The 23,119-nt window shown below is 39.7% G+C and overlaps 1 protein-coding gene across 2 annotated transcripts in view; it reads left to right on the top strand.

The window, feature by feature from the left end:
* Positions 1-23,119, top strand: part of NUP93 (nucleoporin 93) — a 99,022-nt gene that overhangs the window by 40,438 nt on the left and 35,465 nt on the right. The window contains exons 1-2 of one of the 2 annotated variants that reach the window (XM_031458408.2): positions 5,497-5,765; positions 19,906-19,968. Coding sequence is in view for 1 of the 2 variants with exons in the window: in XM_031458407.2 (XP_031314267.1) it covers positions 19,906-19,968 (63 nt within the window). In the remaining variant the exon portion in view is untranslated. Of the gene's footprint in view, positions 1-5,496; positions 5,766-19,905; positions 19,969-23,119 lie in introns of those variants that run through there. The other variant, XM_031458407.2, reaches the window with a different exon arrangement.

Here is a 23,119-nt window from a genome sequence, read left to right as displayed (position 1 = left end):
AATTTCTGAAACTTGGGACTGCAGTGAATTGCCCTGGAGGAATATTTGAGGAGAGATGCTTCCTTCTCACGTTTAGCCCATTGCTATTAGTACCTGCGTTTACTGGATGGGGAACAACTTTTCCAAAACGTGTTTAAAGTGGAAGTCTTACTTCTAAAATTACTTTCAGCTTCCTGCCTTAAGGTTCTGGCCCACTTCTAAACTCTCCTCCCACCCTTTTTGATTTATGGGCTTAGCAAGCAGAACCCTGCTCTGGGGCAGCAGGAACTCATCAGCTTCTCAATGCAGAGAGCTTTCTTTTCCCTGCTGTTTCTTGACCCCTGAGCAGACATGTTTGCTTATGAGCAACAGAGAATGAACCTTAATTTGTTTTACTGCTAAATAAGACATGCAGAAATCCTCTGGTGTTTTTATTGACTGCCTGAATCTAGTGGTCCTCACTTAAAACAATACTCAAGGTGAAACATCATTGATAACAGATTGCTTTTTCATTCTCAGCTGATTTGTCATGACATATCAGCTGTGCATGCCACGTCCCTGACTTTGGGCCAGGACCATCTCATTTCCCCTGAACCTCCTTGGCTCTTGATGCAACTGAGAAGGATGCCAACTTTCGGAATTGAATACTTTGGTAATGATGCTTAGTCACAAAGAAGAGTTTGGTGGCTCTGCACATTGGCCAAGAACTACCTCAACATCTGTCTTGGTATGTGAGGCTGCAATTATCTCGGGGAGCTGAAGAGATCTGAAGGAACAAACAATAAGCTAAAATAACATTTAGCTCCCCTTTAAGTAGTTGCCTGCATCTGCCTGGGTGGGGCCTAGCAAACACTAATAAAAATCAATGAAGTGGTTTTGTTGAGTGCCTAATAAGGATAGCACTATGGTAGGCACTGATGACAATTAGAATAAACATAAATTCTGGATACTGCCCTCTGGAAGCTCATTATTTTCTACCTGGAAAGCCAAGATTAACAGTCCTTTATGTAATAGGGTCAAACTGTCCAAGATAGTGTTAAGTGACTGGCAAAACTGAATGGGAATGAAATGAAATTCTAAATGCCACGTGCAGGTCAGAGGAGAGGAAGAGGGTAATGATGAATGAATTTGGGGGTAGTTGGGGAAGACCCCCCTGGAGCAGGCGGGATCCAAATGGTCCCTGAAAGATTAAATGTGTTTAGCTTGCAGGAAGTGACAGAGGATATGGGAGTAATAACCTGAACAAGGTCAGGGAGGTGAGAATAGAAGTCACGTGCTAAGAAATAAAATGTGTCAGTGAGGAGGTATCAGATGTAGGAGTGACTGCCAAGCAGTGGAGTGTAGGCAGTATGTGCTGTTAAAAGTTTTGGAGCAGGTAAATGTCAACAAAAAAGAGGGGTAGGGGGTGGAAACACTTAGGGAAATTGACTTAGTCAATGGAAGGATACCTGCCGATGTGTTTTTCAGAGGCAGTTGCAATAATCCAGGCCCAGTGATGACAGCCAGTACCAGGTTGGTGGCCGAGGAAACGGAGAGGAAAAGGTGTGTGAGAGATGTTTGGAATAGAACATCTGCCACACTTGGTGCCTGATGGGCTTAAGAAATAACTCGAGGTTTGTAGTGAGAACAGAATTGGTGCCATTGGTCGTAGCTGACAAACTAGGAAGGTTAACTAGATTGAGAGTTGAGATTTCATTTCAGATTCCCCCCCCCCCCCAATGGAGACACTGGGGATTGGACCCAGGACCTCATGCAGGCCAAGCACATGCTCTACCACTGATCTATATCCTCTACCCATGTTTCACATTTTGATGTTCTGGCAAGACATCACTGTGGAAATGCCCCTGAAAAATTAAAGATAGGATAAGAAACACTACTCAGAGAATAGCTCCAGACAGAATTTTCCGGAGCCACTGGTCTAGAGGTGAGAGTTGTGGCAGTACAAATGAATGTACCGAAGGAGAAACGTTCAGCATGGGCCAGGGGAACAAGGTCTTAGCAAGGAGAAAGGAGCTGGGAGGCAGCTCGTGATGGCAGGCTGGGAACGGGACTAGGATTTGGCTATGCCTCAGAAGGCTAGGGAGTAGGGGACAATGATTGTCCAACCTCACATGGTCTCTCATTTTTAACTCTTAAAAGCTCTTATCCACTGGTGGGATTACTTGATCTTCCCAGCAGCCCAATGAACTTGGCAGAAGGCAGAGTAGAGCTTATCAGGATTCTATATAAGTTTTGATTTCTGGGTAAAGCCCTGCGTATTGTTAATGTACTTTAGAGCTTTACAGCATGAGCCTAAGGAAGTTGTAACTATCTTCCCCCTCCTTTTTTTCCTACTGAGATTTTCCAAACCAATTAACTACATGAGGGAGAAGGTCATAGAGTCTTTGGAATCTGGATATCTTAAGTTGGAGGAAGTGTTTCTGCTTTTTTCAGAAATTTTTTTCTTTCTTTCTTGGTCCTATACCTCTACTTTGCTAAGAAGTTCTTTAATGGACCAATTGGAAGAATCTGTAGAGAGATGGAGACAGAAATAACAAACCTGAAACTTTTCTAGTAAAGATTCTCATTACAGAGAATTCTAAGGCGCTACCTAAAAGGCTTGCTTTATTGGAATTTTGAATGGAATACTGTTTGAAATTTCAAGCCCTCACCTGAAATTTGGAGATCTTCAAATACGCAAAGACCTTAATACACTTTGGTCACTGTAGTAGCAAGATCCATTGTCTCTATACTTTTGGACATCTAGGTTTTTTATATAGAGTATGTGTGTATCTGATGCACAAGTTAGCTGCTGTTGTAGTTCAGAATGTTGCAGTGAATGGAGGTTTTGAAAAGATCACATTGATCCCCTTTGGTAGAAAGAATCAGACATCATCTCTGCATTTGTATAAGCAAGCCCATTTATATCCCTTATGTTAATAGGTGCCAGGTCTGCTAGTTGTCTACCCTTTTCTCTTTGTTTTAGTTTTTGTTGCTTAGGGTATGTAAAACCAAAACAGAATTAAACAGTGGACTACCAAATAGACATTTAGTAATGGATCACTTCATCTGGTGATAAAACAATTGGAGAAGTACCTCCTTTGTAAGGTGGCTTCTTTTAGTGTTTTAACGACCTCCACATCCATATTTGGATTTGGGGTCCTTGGTTAGTTAATACTTCTCACTACTCTGCTCTGAGGTTCTTTGCAGTCAGAATATTCTACAACTCATCTGGCTTCATTGGAATACTCATAGATTGGGGAAGATGCAGACAGAGCTGGTTTACGGTTTATTCTAGCATAAAGAAATATCCTCTTTATTTGTTTGGCCTTACTAGTGTGGAAAAACGTGACTCTGTGAGGTGGGGTTTTTTTTGGTAATTGAAGGGGGTTTTCTCACTCCCCTGTAGTGAACTTCACATGTCTCCCTCAGGAATAGGTTTTAACCATCAGTGAAATGGTTTGACTGTAACCACACTGGGGTCTTTGAGTTCTTTTTTTTCTTGCCCCTTCCATCCCCAGGCAGAGACTCCTATTGCTGCATATCCACTATGCTCCAATGCTGTATTTATTTGATCAGAAACAAAAGAGTTTGCTTCTTGCACTGGTTCAGAGAGAGGTCCCCCAGGATTGTCTTTTGTTCAGTAATTGGAGCATAAGCTGAGCCTGGTTAATTTCAAAGCTACCCCCAACACATGTTCCCTTCCTCCCTCCTTGTGCAGTTTCTGAGCTGCTAGTGGTACCTTGTATTGGGTCTGGAACAAAAAAAGCTAGAATTGTTGAATGTTAGCTACAACTACTGTGACATCTGCTGTGGCACTGAATAGCACTGTTGGTGCAGTTAATTTTAAGTTAGGGGAAGAAACAAAACCAGAAAGCTCTTCAGCTTTAAAGCTCTGGTTAACACATGCACCTCCAAATTATGCATTTGGTGCTATCACAATGAATAAATGGAAAGGAACAAAGGAAATCATGGTTTGATTTTTATGTTAGAACATAAGTTCTTTCATTGTTATTCACTGTTCAGACACCAGTGTGTTCTTATGTTCGTTCTTTTTCATTTAGTTTTATTTTTTTCAAGGCAGAAACGTCTGAAACATCTCAACTCTGAGCATTTAATTGGCAAAAGTTCTGATGTAACAAATATAAGTCGATTATATTTGTTTTTCTCTTAAAGCAGCAAAGTCTGTAACTTGGTTCTGCTTCTTTAATAACCAAAATGATTATTGTAAATGATTACGTAGCCAAATTCTAAATGCTAGGTAGCCAAGTTAATATTTGTATAAAAATATATTATGAAATTGGCAAATATTACATGTCCTTCAGGTTCTGCAGTATAGGTGTTGGTTTTGCAACCAACAGATTGCAGTTGTAGGATTTTGTGGGTTTTGTTTTTGAAAATGGAAAGGTCTTTCTTTCAGTTTTTCTTTTGCAGTCTGCACCATAATGACAGTCCACTACCTGGTTGGCCTGACTTTAATCATCTGGTGCCTGGTTCTCAATGTGGTTTCATCTTTGCTTTTGCACAATGTTTCCTGTAATTGCACAGTTGTTTGCTGCATTAAATTTTCTTTTAGTGACAATAAAAAAATGCGTGTTAGTATTTTAATGTAGTCTTTAATTTTCAGGTTATACATGGAGGAAAAGATCCTTTTCTGAGGAACATTTTTAAAAACCATTGCAGTGGAATGGGACTATACATTACTTACACGTCATATATTTTCCCCTAAATGTTGTACAAAGAAGTGACAGTTGAGCTGAGCATATGTTAATAAAGGTCTGCATTTTCCTGTGTCACTGACAGTTTCATTGGCTGTATATTCCTGAAATGCAAATAACCTCAGTTCTATTCAAAGCTATAATTAATCTGAATAGTTATTTAAACAGTATCAAAATCCTTTAACTGCTGAGAGGCCAAACATATAAGATGATGAATTTACTGTTCTGTTTGAGGGACAGGCAATTGATGAGGGCACAGTGATCTGAGACGCTGGTGGATGTTGGAGCGACACATTCTGAGGCTAAAATGGCAGAATCTGCCTGCTGCTGTATAAAATCTTTTAACTACCATTTATTTTAGAATCATGGCATGTGCAAATTCCTGCTGCTCAGTTAAGGGACCAGCTTCACAACTGGTGTTACAATCTGTGGCCACAGCACTGCATCACAATGCAGCAAATGCATTTTCTACTTTAACCAAACATGACAGCTGAAGCGATTATTAACCATGCAAGATGTCGGAAGTCATCAAAAATTCACATCAGAGTAATTGCAGTGGCTTGGGTCAAAAAAAAAAAAGTATCATAGCATTCCTTGCTACATGTTGTCTCTCCCCCTCTTAAATCTTAACTTGGTACAGTCCGTTAACAATAAAATACCCTTCTGTAACCTATAAACTGTTACTCCCATCAGTTTGTGCTTTCAAACTGATAGCTGACTTGTCTGGATTTGTGATTTGTGTGGAGCAGCACGAATGATGATGCTGTGCCCCAGGGGCTGTGTGCACCCTTTTTAAGGGGACCCTGCAATCTCATTGTCTAATTGGACTCTTTAGTGCTTCAGTCATATCAACATTAATTTGCAGGTTGTCCTCTTTTCCTTTTTCTTCTTTCTTTTTATCTCTCTTCTCTCTTTCCTCTTTCCTCTCTCCTTCTCCCCTCCTCCTCCCCCCTCTCAAATCTGGCCGTTTGAAGAGGGGAAACTTGAGCACTGGTTCTGATAGAACTCATCCCACATAGAAGGTATGGAAGAGCTGCAGTGACCAACAGCATCAACCGGTCTGTAACTCCTTACATTTGAGAGCTGCAGGTAGGATTGCCTATGTTTCATAAAGAAATTAAGATAAATGTGCCTTAGTAAATAGGTTGACAGCATGTTGTTGCAGTACCTCTGAAAGACAAGGTCTCAATTTGTTTAAAATTTTGAGATGCATTCAGAAGCATTTAACTTATTTGATAGAAAAAGTACTTGATTCTCCTGAGAATTGTTCAGATTTGTGCCTTGTCATTGTAACATTTTTCTTTAAAAAAAAAAATCTTTTGGGTGGGGCAGAGAGGTATTTGCTTAAAGATTTAAATAGTTGATTATTTAGGATTTTTGCAGACTTCATCTTTAAGTAGTAAGTAGTGTGGACTTTCTTTAGGATTTTTTTAAAAAGATGCATGTGAAGTGCAGAATTCTTACATGAGGTAAAATACTAAAATAGAATTTCTCTTTGCTAAAACCAGATCCTTCTTTGGGATTATAGGTGAGTGTGTGTGTGTGTGCATGTGTGTGTAGGATGCTTTACCAAGGAATTCAGTCTATTATATTTTGTTATAGGAAGGAAGTACTATTAGAGGTATTTGGAATTATCTCACAGGAAATGCTTTAGCATAAGACTTTAAATGAGGAGAATTAAAGAGTAACGTCAAAGATGTAGATTCATAAGTATTATCAACCATAGGTACTTTAAATTAAGATAGTTACTTTTTCTATCCTAAATTCATCCTCAAACTAATATGATATGAGTCCTTTAAGTATATTTCCAGTTTTTAGTGCAGAAAATGTGATTTATGTAGGTGAAATGAAAGCTTCCTAAGTCATGTAAGCGTTATCTGGAAGGTTATAAAATTATACATGTTGCTTATGCCACTTTTAATACTGTGATTAACATCGGAGATAAAATTTTGCCTCTAATTCAGCGCTAGAAAGCAGCTTGGTTGTTGTCTTCCCTTAAAAACAAATGAAAAGAGACAATGATGTATATAGCTTTTTATCCCAAGGAATGTATTTGTATCATGGGACCTGTAGGTCTGGACTTCTTTCTGAAGCATGGACTTGGAAATTGCTCACCTAGTTGAGAGATTTAGCTCCCTTCAGAGGTGTGGGACTTTCTGTACTCTTTAACAATAGGAAGACTTGAGGAGCTGTCAAGTGGGGAATGGAGGAGAGCTGCTCCGGGAAGGGAGAGGAACTGTGAAAATTTCACTTGTCTCGGTATTGGAGATCTGGCTTTACTCGTGACTAAGATTCCTTTAAAACTCTGACCCAGTGCAGCATTGCAAAGAATTGATTTCTGAGATGAGACAATGAGCTGTGGTTTGCATTTTGTAAAGATGGAGGAAACCTCTAACACTGACCCTGTGTGGGAGATGACTCAGTTATCCGTGCCTTGGTACAGTTGCAAATTATTTTCCTTTGTCTGAAGTGGGAGGATGCCAGTGCCTTCATCAGAGCTCCTTAATTTAATGTATGGGAAATGTCTCAGCCACCATTTTTAACAATTAGCTGTATCATGGTTGAGATGAGCTGGGTTCTGAAGGCAGCTGCAGGGCCATTTCATTTACGTTAGTTCTTTGGCACGAGAGCTTTGTTACTGTAAAACTCAGAAAATGAATTTGCACACTGCATAGAAGAGTTCTCTAGGAGGGTGGAGAGCATTCCCAGAAAGAAAATGGAATCCTTTTGTCTACAGTAAGTATTTCTCATACTCATATAGCGGTGAGAGGTTGAACATTTATCTTTGGTTGGATGGACAAAATAGACTTTAAAATAAACGCTGCTGATATTAAAGGTATAACACAGAGGTTGTTAGATGTGTTTTTTTTGAATGGGTTAGAAACCAAGTGTGATATGTGTATATACTTGAAATATAGGTTTTGTGAATGATTTTAGCACATGCTTTTAATTAAATATTCATTGGTAATTTAAGTTAATGAGAGATATGAATTTACCACTAGTAAAAAAAGATGAAAATGACACTTAAGAGAAAAAAAGAAATGTAAATATGGTGTATCTGGAAGAGTTCAGGCTTCTTTTCACTGTCTTTTACAGTTTGTTTCCATTCCTGAAGAAAATTGCTGCATTTTAGGGCTTTGTTGTTTTTTGTTTTTTAAAGAAAATGCTTCCATACTCATAATCTATAATAGCTGATTAAAATATATAGCAAAAAAAGTATTTCAACAAAACAAGATTTTATCCTAAAAGATCAGTAGGTTATTGAGGCTGTCACTCTCATTAATGGGGATAATTTTTAGTGCCTTCTGTTTAATTAATAGTTGTGACTTCAGAGCTACTTGTGGAAAACTCTTGTTTGTGATTGTAAGCCTAGAAATCTTGATTCTTAAAATTAATTGGATTTGACTCAGCTTATTCCTTTGTTCCTTTATGCTGTTACTAAGAGGAAACAAGTGGATTTTAACTTTGATTAGTGTGTTTATCTTCTTAAAGGCACTTAACCCTGAAGAATTTATAGTAAGTGTATTTTACAGTAAACTGTACCATGCAGAATTTGCTGAAAATGCTTTAGTAGCTGTTTCAGGAGTTGAATCTTTACAGAACTAGATGTCTGAGAATCCTTCTAACCTGGTATCAGATTTATAAAACCAGCTGTTCTTCCAAATCTTATTGCATTAGCTGTTCCTCCTACTCACTGAATGCCGCTTTCTCTAGCTGAGAGATCTTTTTGAAACTAGGGAAGAGGAGGATTTTCACATTCGTGTTTTCATTGAAATAGGAAGTCTCAGTTGTCCTTGAGCCCTATTTAGAATCCCACAAAGATTCCGTAAATCTTGCGTTAATCTTATGCTCGTGGCATAAGACCCTAGATCTCGATATAATTTTGTTAATCTTGAGAGGGACAATTAATATATTGTTTATTATATAGTAGAATGCAAAGGGATTCTTTTCCTTTGGTTTTTTATAAGGTTTACACTTTGAAAGAGTTTTAGGGCAGCAAATTAGAATTCCATTTTAACTGCATCTTTGCCTGCATAAAATGTTTGGTTAGATGACATAAAAGATGTCACAAACCTTCCTTTGGAATTTTTAAAGTAAAACTTGTTTGGAGGTTGTGGTCTTAAATTTCTCTCTCTGGCTTTATGTTATTGTGTACCAGGTACTCTGGGGATATGGCAGAGACTCAGTTGCTTCCCATTTTCTTTGCCTCCACCATGGTCTACTCAAGTTTGGCTACTGGGAAGAGGCTCTCCTTTCTGGTACTTGTAGGGGATTCCTAAGTCTCTTCAACCTGGACATTTTAGCCTGGCTGGTAGGAAAGAGTCATGGTTCTTTTTGCTACAAAAAATGTATTGATATCAAACCTTTGAATGCTCTGGCAGTGCCATAATGTAGATAAGCAAGCATGTCGGCCAGCCCGCTAGGAATCATTCGTGGCACTAAGATGGCAGTGAGGAAGGAGTAAAATGGCGTCACCAGGAACACTGTGATAAGAGGTGGACCGCATGAGTCATTTCCTTCAATCAAGTTTGAAGACTCCTCTGGTAGCACTGCCTTGCCAATGTACAGTTAACTTTTTATTCTGTTAGAAGATAAAAATTTTGAGCTTTTCCTGAAATACAGACTTAATTAACACTTATATCCAGATAGCTTCCAATTGTTGCTTTTAGTAAAAATTTAAATAGATATTTTATATTAATACTTCTAAATATCCTTGCTTTGTGCTTTCTTCTTTTCTTAATGTGAAAACTTACTCCTTTCAATATAGGATGAATTTTCAGAAAACAGGACAGTATGCTTCTCCTTTATGGCAAGGTGAAACTAGCATTTCTATGAAAATATGTTATTTATCTTTGATTCTGGTTTTCATTTTAGCTCTTTGTGGGCTTTGGTTATTTTATATACTAAATATATGTTGGCTGCCTTCAAAAACAAAGTTCATTGTATTTCTTCTGTGGTTTTAAGGTATAGGTTATTGTAGAAGTGAACTGTAGTCAGAGTGGTAGTGACAATGCTGATTTCTTACCTGTTCGCACCTTTCGTGGAGTTAGAATTTCTGGAGCTGGCCTTAAAGTTTATGTAGTGCAATCAGCTCATCTTACAGTTAAGTAAAGCAAGATTTATTGTCATTAGACAACTTTCTCAAGGTCAGACATCTGGAAAGCAGTTGATTTTGCCTACATCCAGGCCATCTGACTCCCAATCCGTGCTGTGCCTCTGCCTGCATTTGACTCTCTTTGTGGGCTTACTGGTTGATGATGGATCTAAGGGATTGAGCTTGTAGCAAAGTCTGTCTTTGTGTTAGCAACATACTCATAGAGATGTTCCTTTTCAGTCTTATTGGAAATGACTTATTGAGCTGTGCTTAGAGTCCTCCTGGCTCTTCGTAGATGATACGCATTTATAAACAAACATTTAAAACAGGATATAACCTGCAAGTAGAGCTTTCAGGTCCACTGTGTTGGCTCCACATGAAGGGCGAAGTGCTTGTCTTCTGGGATGGGTTCAGGCATTATGTCCTCCCAGCAAATCACTCCTTTATCTCTAGGTGTGAGGGGGTCCCATAGTGCAGGATTGCCCCCTATCCTCCTACTATGGGTGGGCTGGATAAAAGGTTTTAGCTCCCTGTCAGTTTCAGGCAATTTGTATTTGAAAAATGGTCTTGCCCTCTCTCCTCCTGTTGCTTGTATTTGCCATTTTAGCCGATTTCTATTAAATTTACATTTTAGCTAAAATTTACATTTTAAGCAGTGTTTCATGTTTTCTGTACGCATGGTGACAATGGTGAGTGGTGCATCCTGCAGTATTCCCTTAGCTCTGACAAGGTAAAGTCAAAACGTTTCCAAACTTAAGGTTTTAGAGAGAGTGTGAAATCCCAAGTACTATTAGCAAAGGGGTACCATGACAAATTCCATTTAAGACAATAGGAAGTTACAAAAAAGAAAGTCTCTTTGTTTGTTTTAGTGGTACCCAGACAGATAAATTTTTGAAAAAGAATTTCTAAATAAGAAGAAACTGCAGCAAAACTAGAGCTCCCTTTCCTGTGACAGCCATGATGATCAGTGCTCCAATCCCATCAGCATAAGCAGTGCTGCATAGCGGGAGGAGCTGTGATTTTCAACTGCAGTGTAAATGACTGACACCGTGTACCAGCAGGGAATTAATATGACACGTGATTCCCAAACATTATCTTGACTAACTGGTTCCTTATGCTTGATAAGTAGAACTTGGGCTTAATCCTGAACACTATTGAAACCAGCCTAGCACACCTGACTGTCTCGGAGGTACACCCTCTACTGTCTGTCCTTCTCATGGCCCCCAAATCTTGCTTTTGTTTCCTCTTTCCGAAGGAAAAAAGACACTAGTTCGGTATTTTTTATAATACAGGGTTCTTTTAATAAGTTATTTTAGAGTAGGTTTAGGGGGCAGAGGGAGGGGACTTTGGCCATGATAAAGGCCATTATTGATGCATTCTCATTTTATACTGCAGTGCGGTTTTAGTACCCAAAGTTCTTTAAACGTGGACTGATCCATCACCAAGATGGAAATCAGTTCCCCAAAGACATATTAAAACATTTTCATCAGCCGCTAATGTATCCTCCTATCTTATCTTCCCATCACCTGAAAGTGGCTTTGGGAGGAATATTTTTTAGATCTGTTTATACCTTTAGGTGAGGAGAGGGTTCTTCCGCTGTTTGTTTTTTTGAAGCCAGATGTACTTTGGCACTGTTTATTCCATTTGCAGAGCTAGATTGAAAAGTTTTCTCTTTAGAATCCTCCTTGTTCTTGTGTCCCCAAAGGTTAGCTCTAGCAGGGTGGGGCAAGGGGGGCAGGGTGGGACGTGGGGAGGGAGGTAGGATGCTCAGAGTTGCTGTCCTTGCTTTCTCCCCTGGGGCCACCTCAGCAGTCTGAGAGCAGTTGGCTGGCTGCCCTCCCTCCCTCCCTCTCTTGGCTTCTAGTGTTCCTGCTCCTCTGCCCCCCTCCCAGGAGTAGAGAGGATGCCAGCAGATGTCCACCTACTGCAGCGTGGCACATCCTGCTGCATCACTAGGGTGCAGGCTCTGGCTTGTTTTCTGGAAGTGATGAGGTATCAGTACTGAGCTAGTCACATCCTCTCCCCAGACTTCTTGTGACCAGCAGGGAAATGTTGCTTACACAACCCTGAAAGGTTACTGCAGGTCTCTGCAAGATTTGGGAGGAGGGAGAAATCTGCTAAAAAACATTCTTTTTCCCTACTAGTTGACTAAATGGCCATCATTTTTTTTATTTAACTCTTACATTGTACCCTTACTACCACTCCCCTTCTGCATGGAGTCTCCCAATAACTGAGCTGAACAGATTGCTTTCCTTTTCTGGATGGCCAGAGATAGATAATAGGGATGCCCTGGGCCCCCTAAAAGGGACAGAACTGAACTGGCTTTGCAGCAGTAGCACCAGAGACCTAAATGGCCCTCACAGGGATGCAGACCTTAACCTTGGCCTTACCTTCCAAGTGTAGCAACCAGATGTGCTTAGGCAGCCCCAGTTTGATTCCATGGTAAAGAACTAGGAAGAAGCATCTAGTAGTTATGTACCTACAGTATATTGGCCAGGGAGGTGTGCTACACATCCTTGCTCTCCTCACTACTGCCCCGCAGGAGTGACATGTCCCCATTCTCAAAGGTGACTTTCCCTTCTGGATCAAGGTGAATGCTTCTTATATTCTTTATTTACCCAGTGCTGAAAATCTTGGAAGTTGGGTGTTCATTATGTGATAGTTATTTCCTCCTCTTCCTCCCTTTCTCCTCCTCCCTCCCCCTCCTCTTCTGAGATGGGAAGGCTAATTCTTGAAGCTGTAGCCCTGAGGTCCTTGTTCCTTTTCCTCCCCCAACTCCCCTCCTTCTTCCCTCTCCCTCACCCTCTCCCCTTCCCCCTCTCCCTTCTTCGTCTTGTTCTTTTGTGGGGTGGGGAGGATAATAGGGAGGGGTCCACAAAGGCTGTTAGATGGCTGTTATATGAGTGGCTCTCTCGAAGGCCTGTGGCTTTCCCAGAGTGCGCAAGTGAGGTGGAATTGTATCATGGCTATATTGGCATGCCTCTAAGAGACAGGGCATGCCAGTAAACTTGAGTCAGAATGCTACTGCGAAGGCCCTAGGTGAGTCTGGGAGGAAGTACTGCTCAGAGCTGTGTATTCTGTGTTTAAAACCTCTTTGACACATTGAGTTCTGTTCAACCTGTGAGAATTTGTAGACCATCTTGTAAACCAATTTGAATTATGGGAGCACTGATTCATTTTGCCTTAATGGGCCCAAATCCATCACATAATTAATTATGTGACCTTTTGTTTAGCCCAGTAGCACAGACCATGTACAAAATGGGACCCTGCAGACTAGCAATGACAGATGGCCTGGTCCCCACACATCAGTGGCATGTTATAGCACCAAGGTCTACCACCTGTGGCTCCAGAGCTGCCTGGAGGCGGATGGATAGGCTGAGCTGGCAAATGGTGGAACGAACCCCACAGCTACTCTCGCAGGGTGTCCTGCCACCTGCTGAATGAGGATGGCTAGGCTTTAATACAGTAGCATTAAATATATATTAAAATTGTCCATGTTAGATCTGCCAGCTTAGCACTGCTTTCTGAAGGAATTTTTTGAAGATACATGTATTTTTTAATTTAATGCAATCTGAAAAAATATATTTAATGCAATCTGTGAACAAACAATTTAAAGTATAAAAATTTTGTAGAAAACTAGCATTGGAACTCACTCTAAATATTTGAGTTGGAAAATAAAGCTTGGATTTGCTATTTAGTCTCTATTTCTTACAAAAGGAGATTGAGTCTCTTGTGGGCCTTTTAAACTGACATTTATGTATTCTTAATTTAATACATTGATAGTGATCTAATAAAATAACCAACCATGATATAAAACCATATGAAAGTTCCCCAAATTTTGAAAATTGTCCAAATTTAAAAATGTCTGTGTTCATCTTTTGGGCTTTATCAGTAATGAACATCTCTTTGCACCTGAAAAATTCCTTGAGGCGTTCTCTGTAGGCACCACAAAGGGAACTAATGAAAAGCATGTCGCAGCATCTGATAAGCCCAGCGGCTCAGCTCGAGTGCCAGCAGGATTTCTGTTGTGCTCATCTGAAAACAATATCTTGCTTTGTCCTTCCTCACTTTCTCCTTAAGTAGCAGTTTCACCTTTGTGAAAATTTCACCCAAGAGAAGGTTTCAGAAGAGATCATTCATTCAGAAATTGGGAAGAAGTTTTGGGAGAGGGAGGTTATGGGTATTTTACCTAGAATGAGTTGAAGCAAAATAATGGGTATAGCTCGCATTCCTGACCTGACAGAAGTGAGACAATTCTCCATTTCACTGTCTAAAGTCCTAAGGAATGCTTGCCGCGCTTATGGAAATTCTTGCTTCATCTTGGAGCAGACGCTCCTGATTCTTCTAATTTTTAAATTTATTTTTGGCTCTGCTCAGTTTTCTTTCCTTCTTCATTGCTTTCCTAGCTGTTGCTTGTGTCTTGGCAGTGTTTTTTTTCAACCACAGTGACCATTATCTACAGTCACTGCTTACTTGTTAATATTATTTTTAATTGGAATGTTAGTTACTGACTTCCTATTAATTTGTATATATTGCTCATATTAAACAAAAGCTGGCACAAGATTTTTTATAGCTCTCACCAGGTGTTTTTGTCTCATGTCAGATAGCTTCTGGTAGAAAGTTGGGCTTGCTGTGGCTGCCTCACTGTAAATTTTGACAGGGTGGGTTGCTGGTCAGTCTGCTGAAGGGAAGAGACCTAGAATGGTCTTCGTGTTTTGAGGCTTTTGTAAAATATGGCTTTTGTTCTGTGTGGCCAATTTGGACTAATTATTTTATGGTTTTTGTTTTGTTTTTTTAATGGTCAGGAAATCTGTGTGTTCTTCAGTTCAAACCGTTTACGTAACTATTCAACGTATCACTTTGTTGTTGGAGAAAAGCAGAGAACTCTGAAAGAATCAGTGCAAGCTCTTTTTGTGCCATTGTACTTTGCGAGCTGAAGTGACTACTGAAATTTTTCTCACAGAGACCCTTATTTCTTGAAGTTTTCACTTTTGGAAAACAAATAAGCTAAGAGAATTTAACCATTTGATAAAAACAAACATCCTTTTGCCCACTCGCTTCTTCTGCAGTCTCTTGTATTCTGAAACCCAGAGTCTACTTGGTGATCAAAATAAGGCAGTTTTTCATGCTTACCTTCCTTAACCTGAGCCATTTGAAAGCCAGTTTGGCTGCCAGGTCCCCATGATGTGACCACACATTTGATAGGAGAATCATCTTACCTTGCAATTACATTCTGGGTGTTCTCAGCCAGCATATATTGCAGGGCAGCCTGCGTCCTCTGTTAAAGCTGGAACATGTGGCTGGAGATATTGCTTGTGCAGATGTACATTATTTATTGTTCCATAGCAATAAATAAAATATTTTGGAATGCTATGGAGCTGACAATCTAGAGCAATTATTTCTCCAGCTTTTTTGTCTGTGATCCATAGTAAGAAATGTATTTTATACCATGACCCACTTCATACATACAAGTAAGTATATATAACTGAAAACAAAGTCTCACAAAACAGCATTTACCCATACCATATATCTTTGTTGTATTTTATTTTGTTTAAAAAAATACTGGTTAACCAACAAGAGCCTACTTTATAGCATAGGGAATTATACCGAATATCTTATAATAACCTATAATGAAAAGAATATGATAAATAATAGATTTATATATGTGTGTAACTGAACCACTTTGTTGTACACCTGAAACATTGTAAATCAACTGTACTTCAATTTTTAAAAATGAAAAAAAAAATGACCGAGAAATGAAAAAAAAAATGCTGGTTGATTTCATGACCCAATTATGGGTTCTGACCCTCATTTTGAAAAACTCCATTCTTAAGGAACACTCAAAACTTGACATTTATTGTTTCATTCCTTGCCTAACTATGTGAGGTGGGGGAGGAAAAGAATAAATATGCAAGCATAAAATAGCTGTTTATCCCATCTTGACTTGCTGTGACTTATGAGGGAGAGCATGGTAGAGTGGAAAAGGTAAAAAGGGGGTTAGAAAATTTGGATTCTAAGTTGAACTTTGTTACCTTATGAACCAAGTGATCTTAATATGGAACCACACATTTTAGAGTTGGTAGAAGCTCTGGAAACCATCTTACACAGCCCTTTCAATGTTTAAACCTATGTTAAGAATATACTTTAAAGGATGATCCAACTAAGTAGTATTGGGAGACAGTTTAGCATTGCATTAAAAGTGAGGGCTAGAACCAGATGTGTGTTAACACACACCTAGCACAAAGAAATCACCGTATCCATGTAAGTGTTAGCTCTTATTAGTACTGGTAGAAGAATTAGTATTCTCTGAGCCTTCAGCTTCATCATCTGCAAAGGGGAACTAATAACTGATGAGGGAAACAAATTTAAGAATATTTTGCTCACCTCCTGGACGCCATCCTTCTAGAGAAAAAAGGAAACTTGTCTTTATTTTCTAAATTTAGAAATTTACTGTTCCTTAAGTATTTCAGAGATGGTTGTTCTCTTAATTAAGAGTTAGAGCTGTGTTTGAATTCTGCCTCTGCCTGTTCCGGGTCGAGAACCCTTGTCAAATTAGTTAAATGCTGAAATCTGTTTCTTACCTATAAGATGGGATTAGGGGGGCGATGGGGAGTTGAGTGACCATGTCTGTTCTTTAATATTGTTAAAAGATTAGCAATAATGTCTTTGAATTGCTCAGAGCAGTGTCTGGTCCTTAATTGAATCCTGAATGGGAGCTGTTATGTTACAGAAAGTTTGAAACCAAAACCAATTCAAGGAGCCAGTTAGAAGAGAGTCTGTTTCCAGGACTCTGGCAGTGAGGAGCATTATACACATGGGAAGTCAGGAGTAGTTATCTTACTTAGCAGGCCTGCAGATGTTTATGGAATGTTCTTTATTGAGTGGGCCAGCAATAGAAGGGCTGGGTGGGAGACTGCGAGCAGTTAAAAGGCTCTTGTTGGCAAGAAGAGGAGCTATTAGTTGATGAGGAGCTCTGAGGGTCACAGTTAGACTGGCTGTCATCTCCAAGGAGGAAGTGAGCGGTTGGGCCTTCTCCATGACCAGGGGTCTTCAGTGTGGGAGGGAGCCCCACTCAATGAGGGAAGGCATCACCTAGTACACTGTTCACCCCCCAGCTCACCTCTATAGAAAACCCATTTTCTGATAAGCTATAAAACTTTATCTCTGGGATGAGGGGCCTAAGAGGTGCCTCACAAGAGGAGTTGAAAGGAAGGGAAACACACATATGGAAAAGGGAAGTTGAGGAAAAGATCTGTGGGAAACTTGGGCTGAGGCAGGTATTTTCTTGCTCAACTTGTTACTTTACAAGAACTAACTGCCACTAGATGGCACACAGATCCCAGCACTATTTTGACTGTATAAAAAAAAATTTTTTTAAGATTCTTTTCAAAAGATAGGTCACTAATATGTTTTTAAAAATAAAATACGATATGTAGCCTATTTTAGTATTTCATTTTAGGAAGGAATAAAGGGTGAAAAATTAAAGTTCAAAGTCTATTTTGTGGGCTCAGTTTGTGCTACAGAGAAAGCCCAGTTTTTGAGGTTGCACAGTGGATTAGTGGTCTTTGTTCACATGTAGATGATGTCTAAAATTTGATTCTCATGTGCAACTGCTTTATTTAATTTCTTAAGTGAGATTGTTGGAATGTGCATTTATAAAGAAGAGAGTTATCTGTCCCCAGAGCAGTATTTTTTTTTCCTTCTTGTTCTTTCTTAACCACTACTAGAAATTTCATTTCTTAGAAATTTTGGAATTTTATTTCTTACAGAATATTATGTTGCTTTTAAACAGATATGTCTGATTATTGGTTTGCCTTTGTGTTTTAGTCATATGTATGGGTATGTGGGTTATATGTACACGTGGATGCAGTTAAAAGAATGAGTTAGACTGGTCACTGAGTGGGAAGAGCAGAGGAAGCTCAGAGAGGGGGTGGGCACTTGACACGGCCCCTCCGATACCAACCAAAAAGGAAAAAAATGAGACCAGGCCTTGTCAGGCAGTGATTGTCACCACTGCTCCCACCTCAAAAATGGCTTGTTTAGACCAGCAGCAGCAGCAAAGAAAAGGTGCAACAAAGCACAGTCTATGCCTACCGTTTGTTCAGGACCAGCAATTGAGGATAATAGTTCTATAGCTTTGTTTATAAACTGACACTAAAGCCTTTAGCTTTAGCCATTGAAGACCCACTCAGGAAAGGGAAATCATAATAAAGGTTTGTTGACTTGATGTAATCATTTGCTGTGAAGGATATGAACAGAGTCCATTAAAATCCTTCCTGTCATTCTTGTCTGGCTCCCCTACAATGGCCAGAAACAGGTACATGGTGACAAGCTGCCCCCTTAAGAATGAATTACATGGGGTCCTAGCTTTATGTGCTCTGGTTCATTGAGGCTGATGCCTCCCCCACTGCCCCCGACCCCAGCAGCATTATCAGTATAGGTATTTGGAGCAGTCTCCATGTTGTGTTCTCAAGCTGCCTCAGGGACTGCCCTGGAGGAGCCTATGTTTCCTGAGCTGCTGGCTATTGTTCCTGTCCATCCCAGTGCACTGCCTGGGTTGGGGTGTGACAATAGATGTGGAGAATCATGGGCCAGTACCTAAGAGATCTGAGGAATCTGTGAAGATTAGTAATATTTTGTTAAAATTTGTATCTTCAGTCATATTTAGCCCACCACCCTTTTTGTTTTAAGAACCAGTAGCTTTATATCTGGAACTGTTTGAACAAAGTATACTAAAATGTTACAGTTGTTGAAATATAATAAATGATCAGTAAATTAATAAGTTAACCACAACAGTAAGTTTTCATGAAAATTGTAAAATAATGTTTTTAAATTTAGCATGTCACTTTAAAAGCTTTACCTTAATTCTACTTTGTATTATAGTCCCCCGAAGAGTTCCTAAAACAAAAAGAGCAAACACATGATTCTGAAAAAACAGGTCATTTTGGACATGTGTGAATACAACCATAGTATGCTTGACACACAGGTACCATGCACTCCATAGCCTAGGTGGATCTACATACAGGCTGACTCGAATTCTTTCATGTTATAACTAGGACTTTGATTTCTACATACTAGTTGACGGATCAGCTTTCTTGTTCCTACTTGGCCCCCACACCTCAGGCTGTGGATAAAAAAGCTTCACCCTTGTGTGAAGGGCAAGGCATTGGCATAGAAGTCCACTCTGTCTGCAGCTGTCCCTTCCCCTCCTCCCCAAGATCTCAGCTCCAGCAACAACGACAGTGAATAGTGACATGGACGTCACCCGGGGCATCTTTCTTTAATGTCACCAACAGATCTAAATGTAATCAGTCCTAATAATAGAGCTATATGTGTGGAACCTTGGGTTAAGCACTTAATTACATTATCACGTATGAGTGAACTAAGATTTTAGGGAGTTTGGGTGACTTATCTAAAATCAAGTCACTTGTGCAAGTAGTAAGTGTAGGCACCACTATGTAAAACTCGGTCTGTCATTGTGTTATTGTGAAGTTGCATTTTGCAGGCATATAGCCCTCTTGTGTATTAAACCAGACTTATGGGCTGTCTGCTCTTCACCCCACCTATATTATATAAGCAGTGGATGTCATCAGGCCTGAAATAGGGAGTATACATGGCAAAACCCCAGAAGAAATGTGTGAATAAATGATTTTTCCAGGTATTCCAGCCATTGACAAGTGAAAAACACCCAGACAAGGGGATGGCTGCTGACTTCCTCAGTGTTAGGAAGAAATTGAAGATTTAACAAAGCAGCAGAGAAATACAGATTGAGGAACAGTTAGAGGCACTGTGACTGGCTGCAGATCCAAAGCTGTGCCTGTAATATGGGCCATTCAGAAATTTTAAAGGACAGTCTTGACTGCTCACATTTTACATGTTTACAGGACAGTGGACTCCACAATACTGCTTCATGGGGACTTTGGCTTCTAACAGTCATCATGTGCTGAAAGAAACTATGAAACATCTGTAAAAACCATCTTTTTTGATGTTTTTAAGTTGAGAGAGTTTTGTGAGAGTGAAGGTGGGCAGGTTAGCAGTATCTTTAGGGTTATTTTTTTTTCCCCTACAGTGTACTTTTGATTATTTGAAGGTTAATTTTAACCTAAGCTGTGTCCTTTCTCCCCACTTTCCTAGGGCTTCCTCAAGAATGAAAAGGATAATGCCCTGCTGTCTGCCATTGAAGAGTCCCGGAAGAGGGTAAGAAATGAACCCAAATGTGGATGTGTACTGTTGTGAGGACAGCAGTGTATACCGGGGCGTGCAGCTTCTGGGAGCTGGAGTCCGTGTCCCAGGTCTAACTCTCCTACTTGGTTCACCAGAGGGAGTTCTACAGGACCCATTTTTGAGGAAAATACCATCCTTAGAACTCTTTGTGTGCTTAAGAGTGACTGCATCTGAAACATGAGGTTGATCAGTTAATTACTAAATTAATCTTAAAATGGAAGGACGAGATAATTCTTTGGTTTCATTGTTATAATTTAAGGGGTATTTTGGTTTCTACTTAATCAGCAGTTCAGAAAAGCAATTATGATCATTGATAATTTTCCTCAATTTCTTTTATTTACTTTCTATGCCACCTTTTATATTAACAATTTCTCCAAGCTCTTTAAAGCAAACAAAAAACAGCTTGAGAGGACAGTAAATAAGCCAGAACAGCCATTGTAGGTGCAGCTTTATTTTGCAACAAGCATTCCCTCAGGATGCTCTAAGATTGTTTACCTTCCTAACATGAGTTATCTCCATTTGTTTCTGACAAGGATTAAAAGATCAAAACCTTTTCAAAACATTTCATTATGGAATAAGAGATTTTTCAGGCCCCTGGGTCTTTTGGAGAGGGAGGAAGAAGGTTAGTGATCATGTGGAGTTGGTTCTAAAAATGCAGCTTTTCCCAGGAAGGAGGCTGGAGGGTTCACGCTAGTCTGGAAGCAGTAGCTGTCTCTACAAGGGCGAGTAGGGGTGAAGGGACCTCTGTTTTGCTGTTTACTTATATAACCCTGATATCAAGTGAAAATATGTATGTCTAATTTATGTAGTTCAAAAAATAAGAAAGTTTTAAAATATGCTGTTTCTCAGTGTGCTTTATTAAAATATTCCATACAGGTGAAAATGTCTCAGTAGGGCTGATGTGAGTGAGACAGGACAGCAGGGGGGCTTGCCAGCTCTAATTTATAAGAAAATGTTTCAGAGACACTATTTAAATAACTAATATGTTTAATTATCAGAGTAAAATTCCCTAGAATTTAATTAATTATATTTTTGGCAATAGTACTTACTTCTAGAAATAGAGAAATTCACTTGATTCAGATTTGAAAATTTTTTTAAAGGTTTTTTTGTTGTTGTTGTTCACGCTTGGAGTGAATTACTCAGCAACATTGATTCTTCTGCTGTAAAGGACCAGTGAAATTAAATTAGGATTGTCGAATGCCACCAAGCCTTATTAATCCATTTACCCTGCGGAATGTGTTTCTGAAATTGGCAGTCTCTGAACGTTGTGCCATACTGAGACTAAATGTGCAGCCAGCCAAAACATTTAAGTGACATACCACAGTGCAAAATGTGTGCATATGTGTTTGTGAGGGAGATGTTCCGGTGTCGGGAGCCGGCCTGGGGGGGGGACCTTTCACCTGTCTGGGCACCAGGAGGCTGTCACTCAGCAAGAATCATTTTCAAACAAAAGGTGAGCAGCTTCCTGGCATTTTGGTGATAATTTCACGTTTGAATAACTTGCCAGTGTCCTGCTGAAATGCCAAGAAAACAAGCTACAAAACCACAAATGTGTCCTATCTTTCCCCATTTGGTGCATCCCAGCAAAAACAGAACAACATTATCAGAACATATGTAGAGTTTCTAAAAGCCAGCAACAGCTCAATAATAAGCGGGTGTGAAGTCAAAGCATATTGTCCTCTTCCCTTTATGAAAATGGGGTTTGAGTCCTCCCCACCTGTTCTTAGTTTAGTTGCCCAGTTCTCTTCCTGCCTTCCTTTCTTAACTGTGAAGAGAGATATTTCCCCACATAACTTGAAAGATTAGGATTTAGTATAGTTTCTCCACTGCTTTGTCATTTTCTGTGGTTTGTCTTTCCTTTTTTTTTTTTTTTTTTTTAAGACCTCTGCACACCCTTCCAGGTTATCCCTTTTCTCTCCCTTTGGGTTTTTTTCCTTCTTGTCCCCTTTATTCCTCCTGTCTGTCACCTCCCCTCAGACCCCACACTGACCTCCCCTTCTCTTAGTTCTTGGTTAAGTAGCTCTGTTGATTCTCTCTCATTAGCTCCTCTAGATGACATTCTTCTTTACACCTAATGCAGTGGTTCAGATGTGGGTCTAAAGGGAATAGGCTGGAATAGGGCAGTTGGGTGGCTGATCATCCCTGATTAGCCCATAAATTGGCTGTTCCATTATTTCTAATGTAATTAAGATAAGCTAAGGGTGGCATGGTCAAGGGAAGAGAATTTTAATATTGGGCCATTTATTTTTATTTGAAGCTCCTTATCACACTCATGATGAATGGAACGACAGTGCTGTTTATTGAGGTTGTGGGGCTGTTTCTAAATGAGTAGCCTGGCATACTTCTCAGATACATACGAGGATTTGAGCCCAGAAAGCTGCCAGTTTTCAGAATACTTCTTGTGTTCTCAATGCAGGAGTTCTTGGCACACAGGTGGGCAGCCTGATTAACAGGATGGTTAATACCCACTGTTGTCGGGCTGACCCTTATGTGATGCTGTAACTCTGCCCCCACCATCCTCATCAACAATGTCTCTGAGATAGATTGTGTTTTCTTCAGTTGCCTTTATTGCTCTGCCATTCTTTTTCAGCGAGAGGACTTGTCCTTAAGAAAAATTCTTGTTGAACTATTGTGTCTTCGTTCAGTGCCACAGCTTAGTCAGTGCCTCACTTCCTGTTGCAAGTGTGGAAAGCAGTATGGTATGCCAGCCCTCCTCTACTCCTTATTTCAATATTCTTTTTCATTAAAGATTATTGCAAGATATTGAATATAGTTCCCTGTGCTATACAGAAGAAATTTGTTTTTTATCTGTTTTTATGTATGGTGGTTAACCTTTGCAAATCTCAGACTCCCAAATTTATCCCTTCCAACTTCATTTCCTCCAGTAACCATAAGATTGTTTACTATGTCTGCGAGTCTGTTTCTGTTTTGTAGATGAGTTCATTAGTGTCCTCTTTTTTTCTTCCTTCCTTTCTTCCTTCCCTCCTTCCCTCCTTCCTTCCTTTCTTTCTTTCTTTCTTTCTTTCTTTCTTTCTTTCTTTCTTTCTTTCTTTCTTTCTTTCTTTCTTTCTTTCTTAAGATTCCACATATGAGTGATATCATATGGTATTTTTCTTTTTCTTTC

The sequence above is a fragment of the Camelus dromedarius genome, chromosome 9 (assembly GCF_036321535.1).
Source record: "Camelus dromedarius isolate mCamDro1 chromosome 9, mCamDro1.pat, whole genome shotgun sequence".
Lineage (NCBI taxonomy): Eukaryota > Metazoa > Chordata > Mammalia > Artiodactyla > Camelidae > Camelus > Camelus dromedarius.
This window is presented reverse-complemented; position numbering and strand designations above follow the sequence as displayed.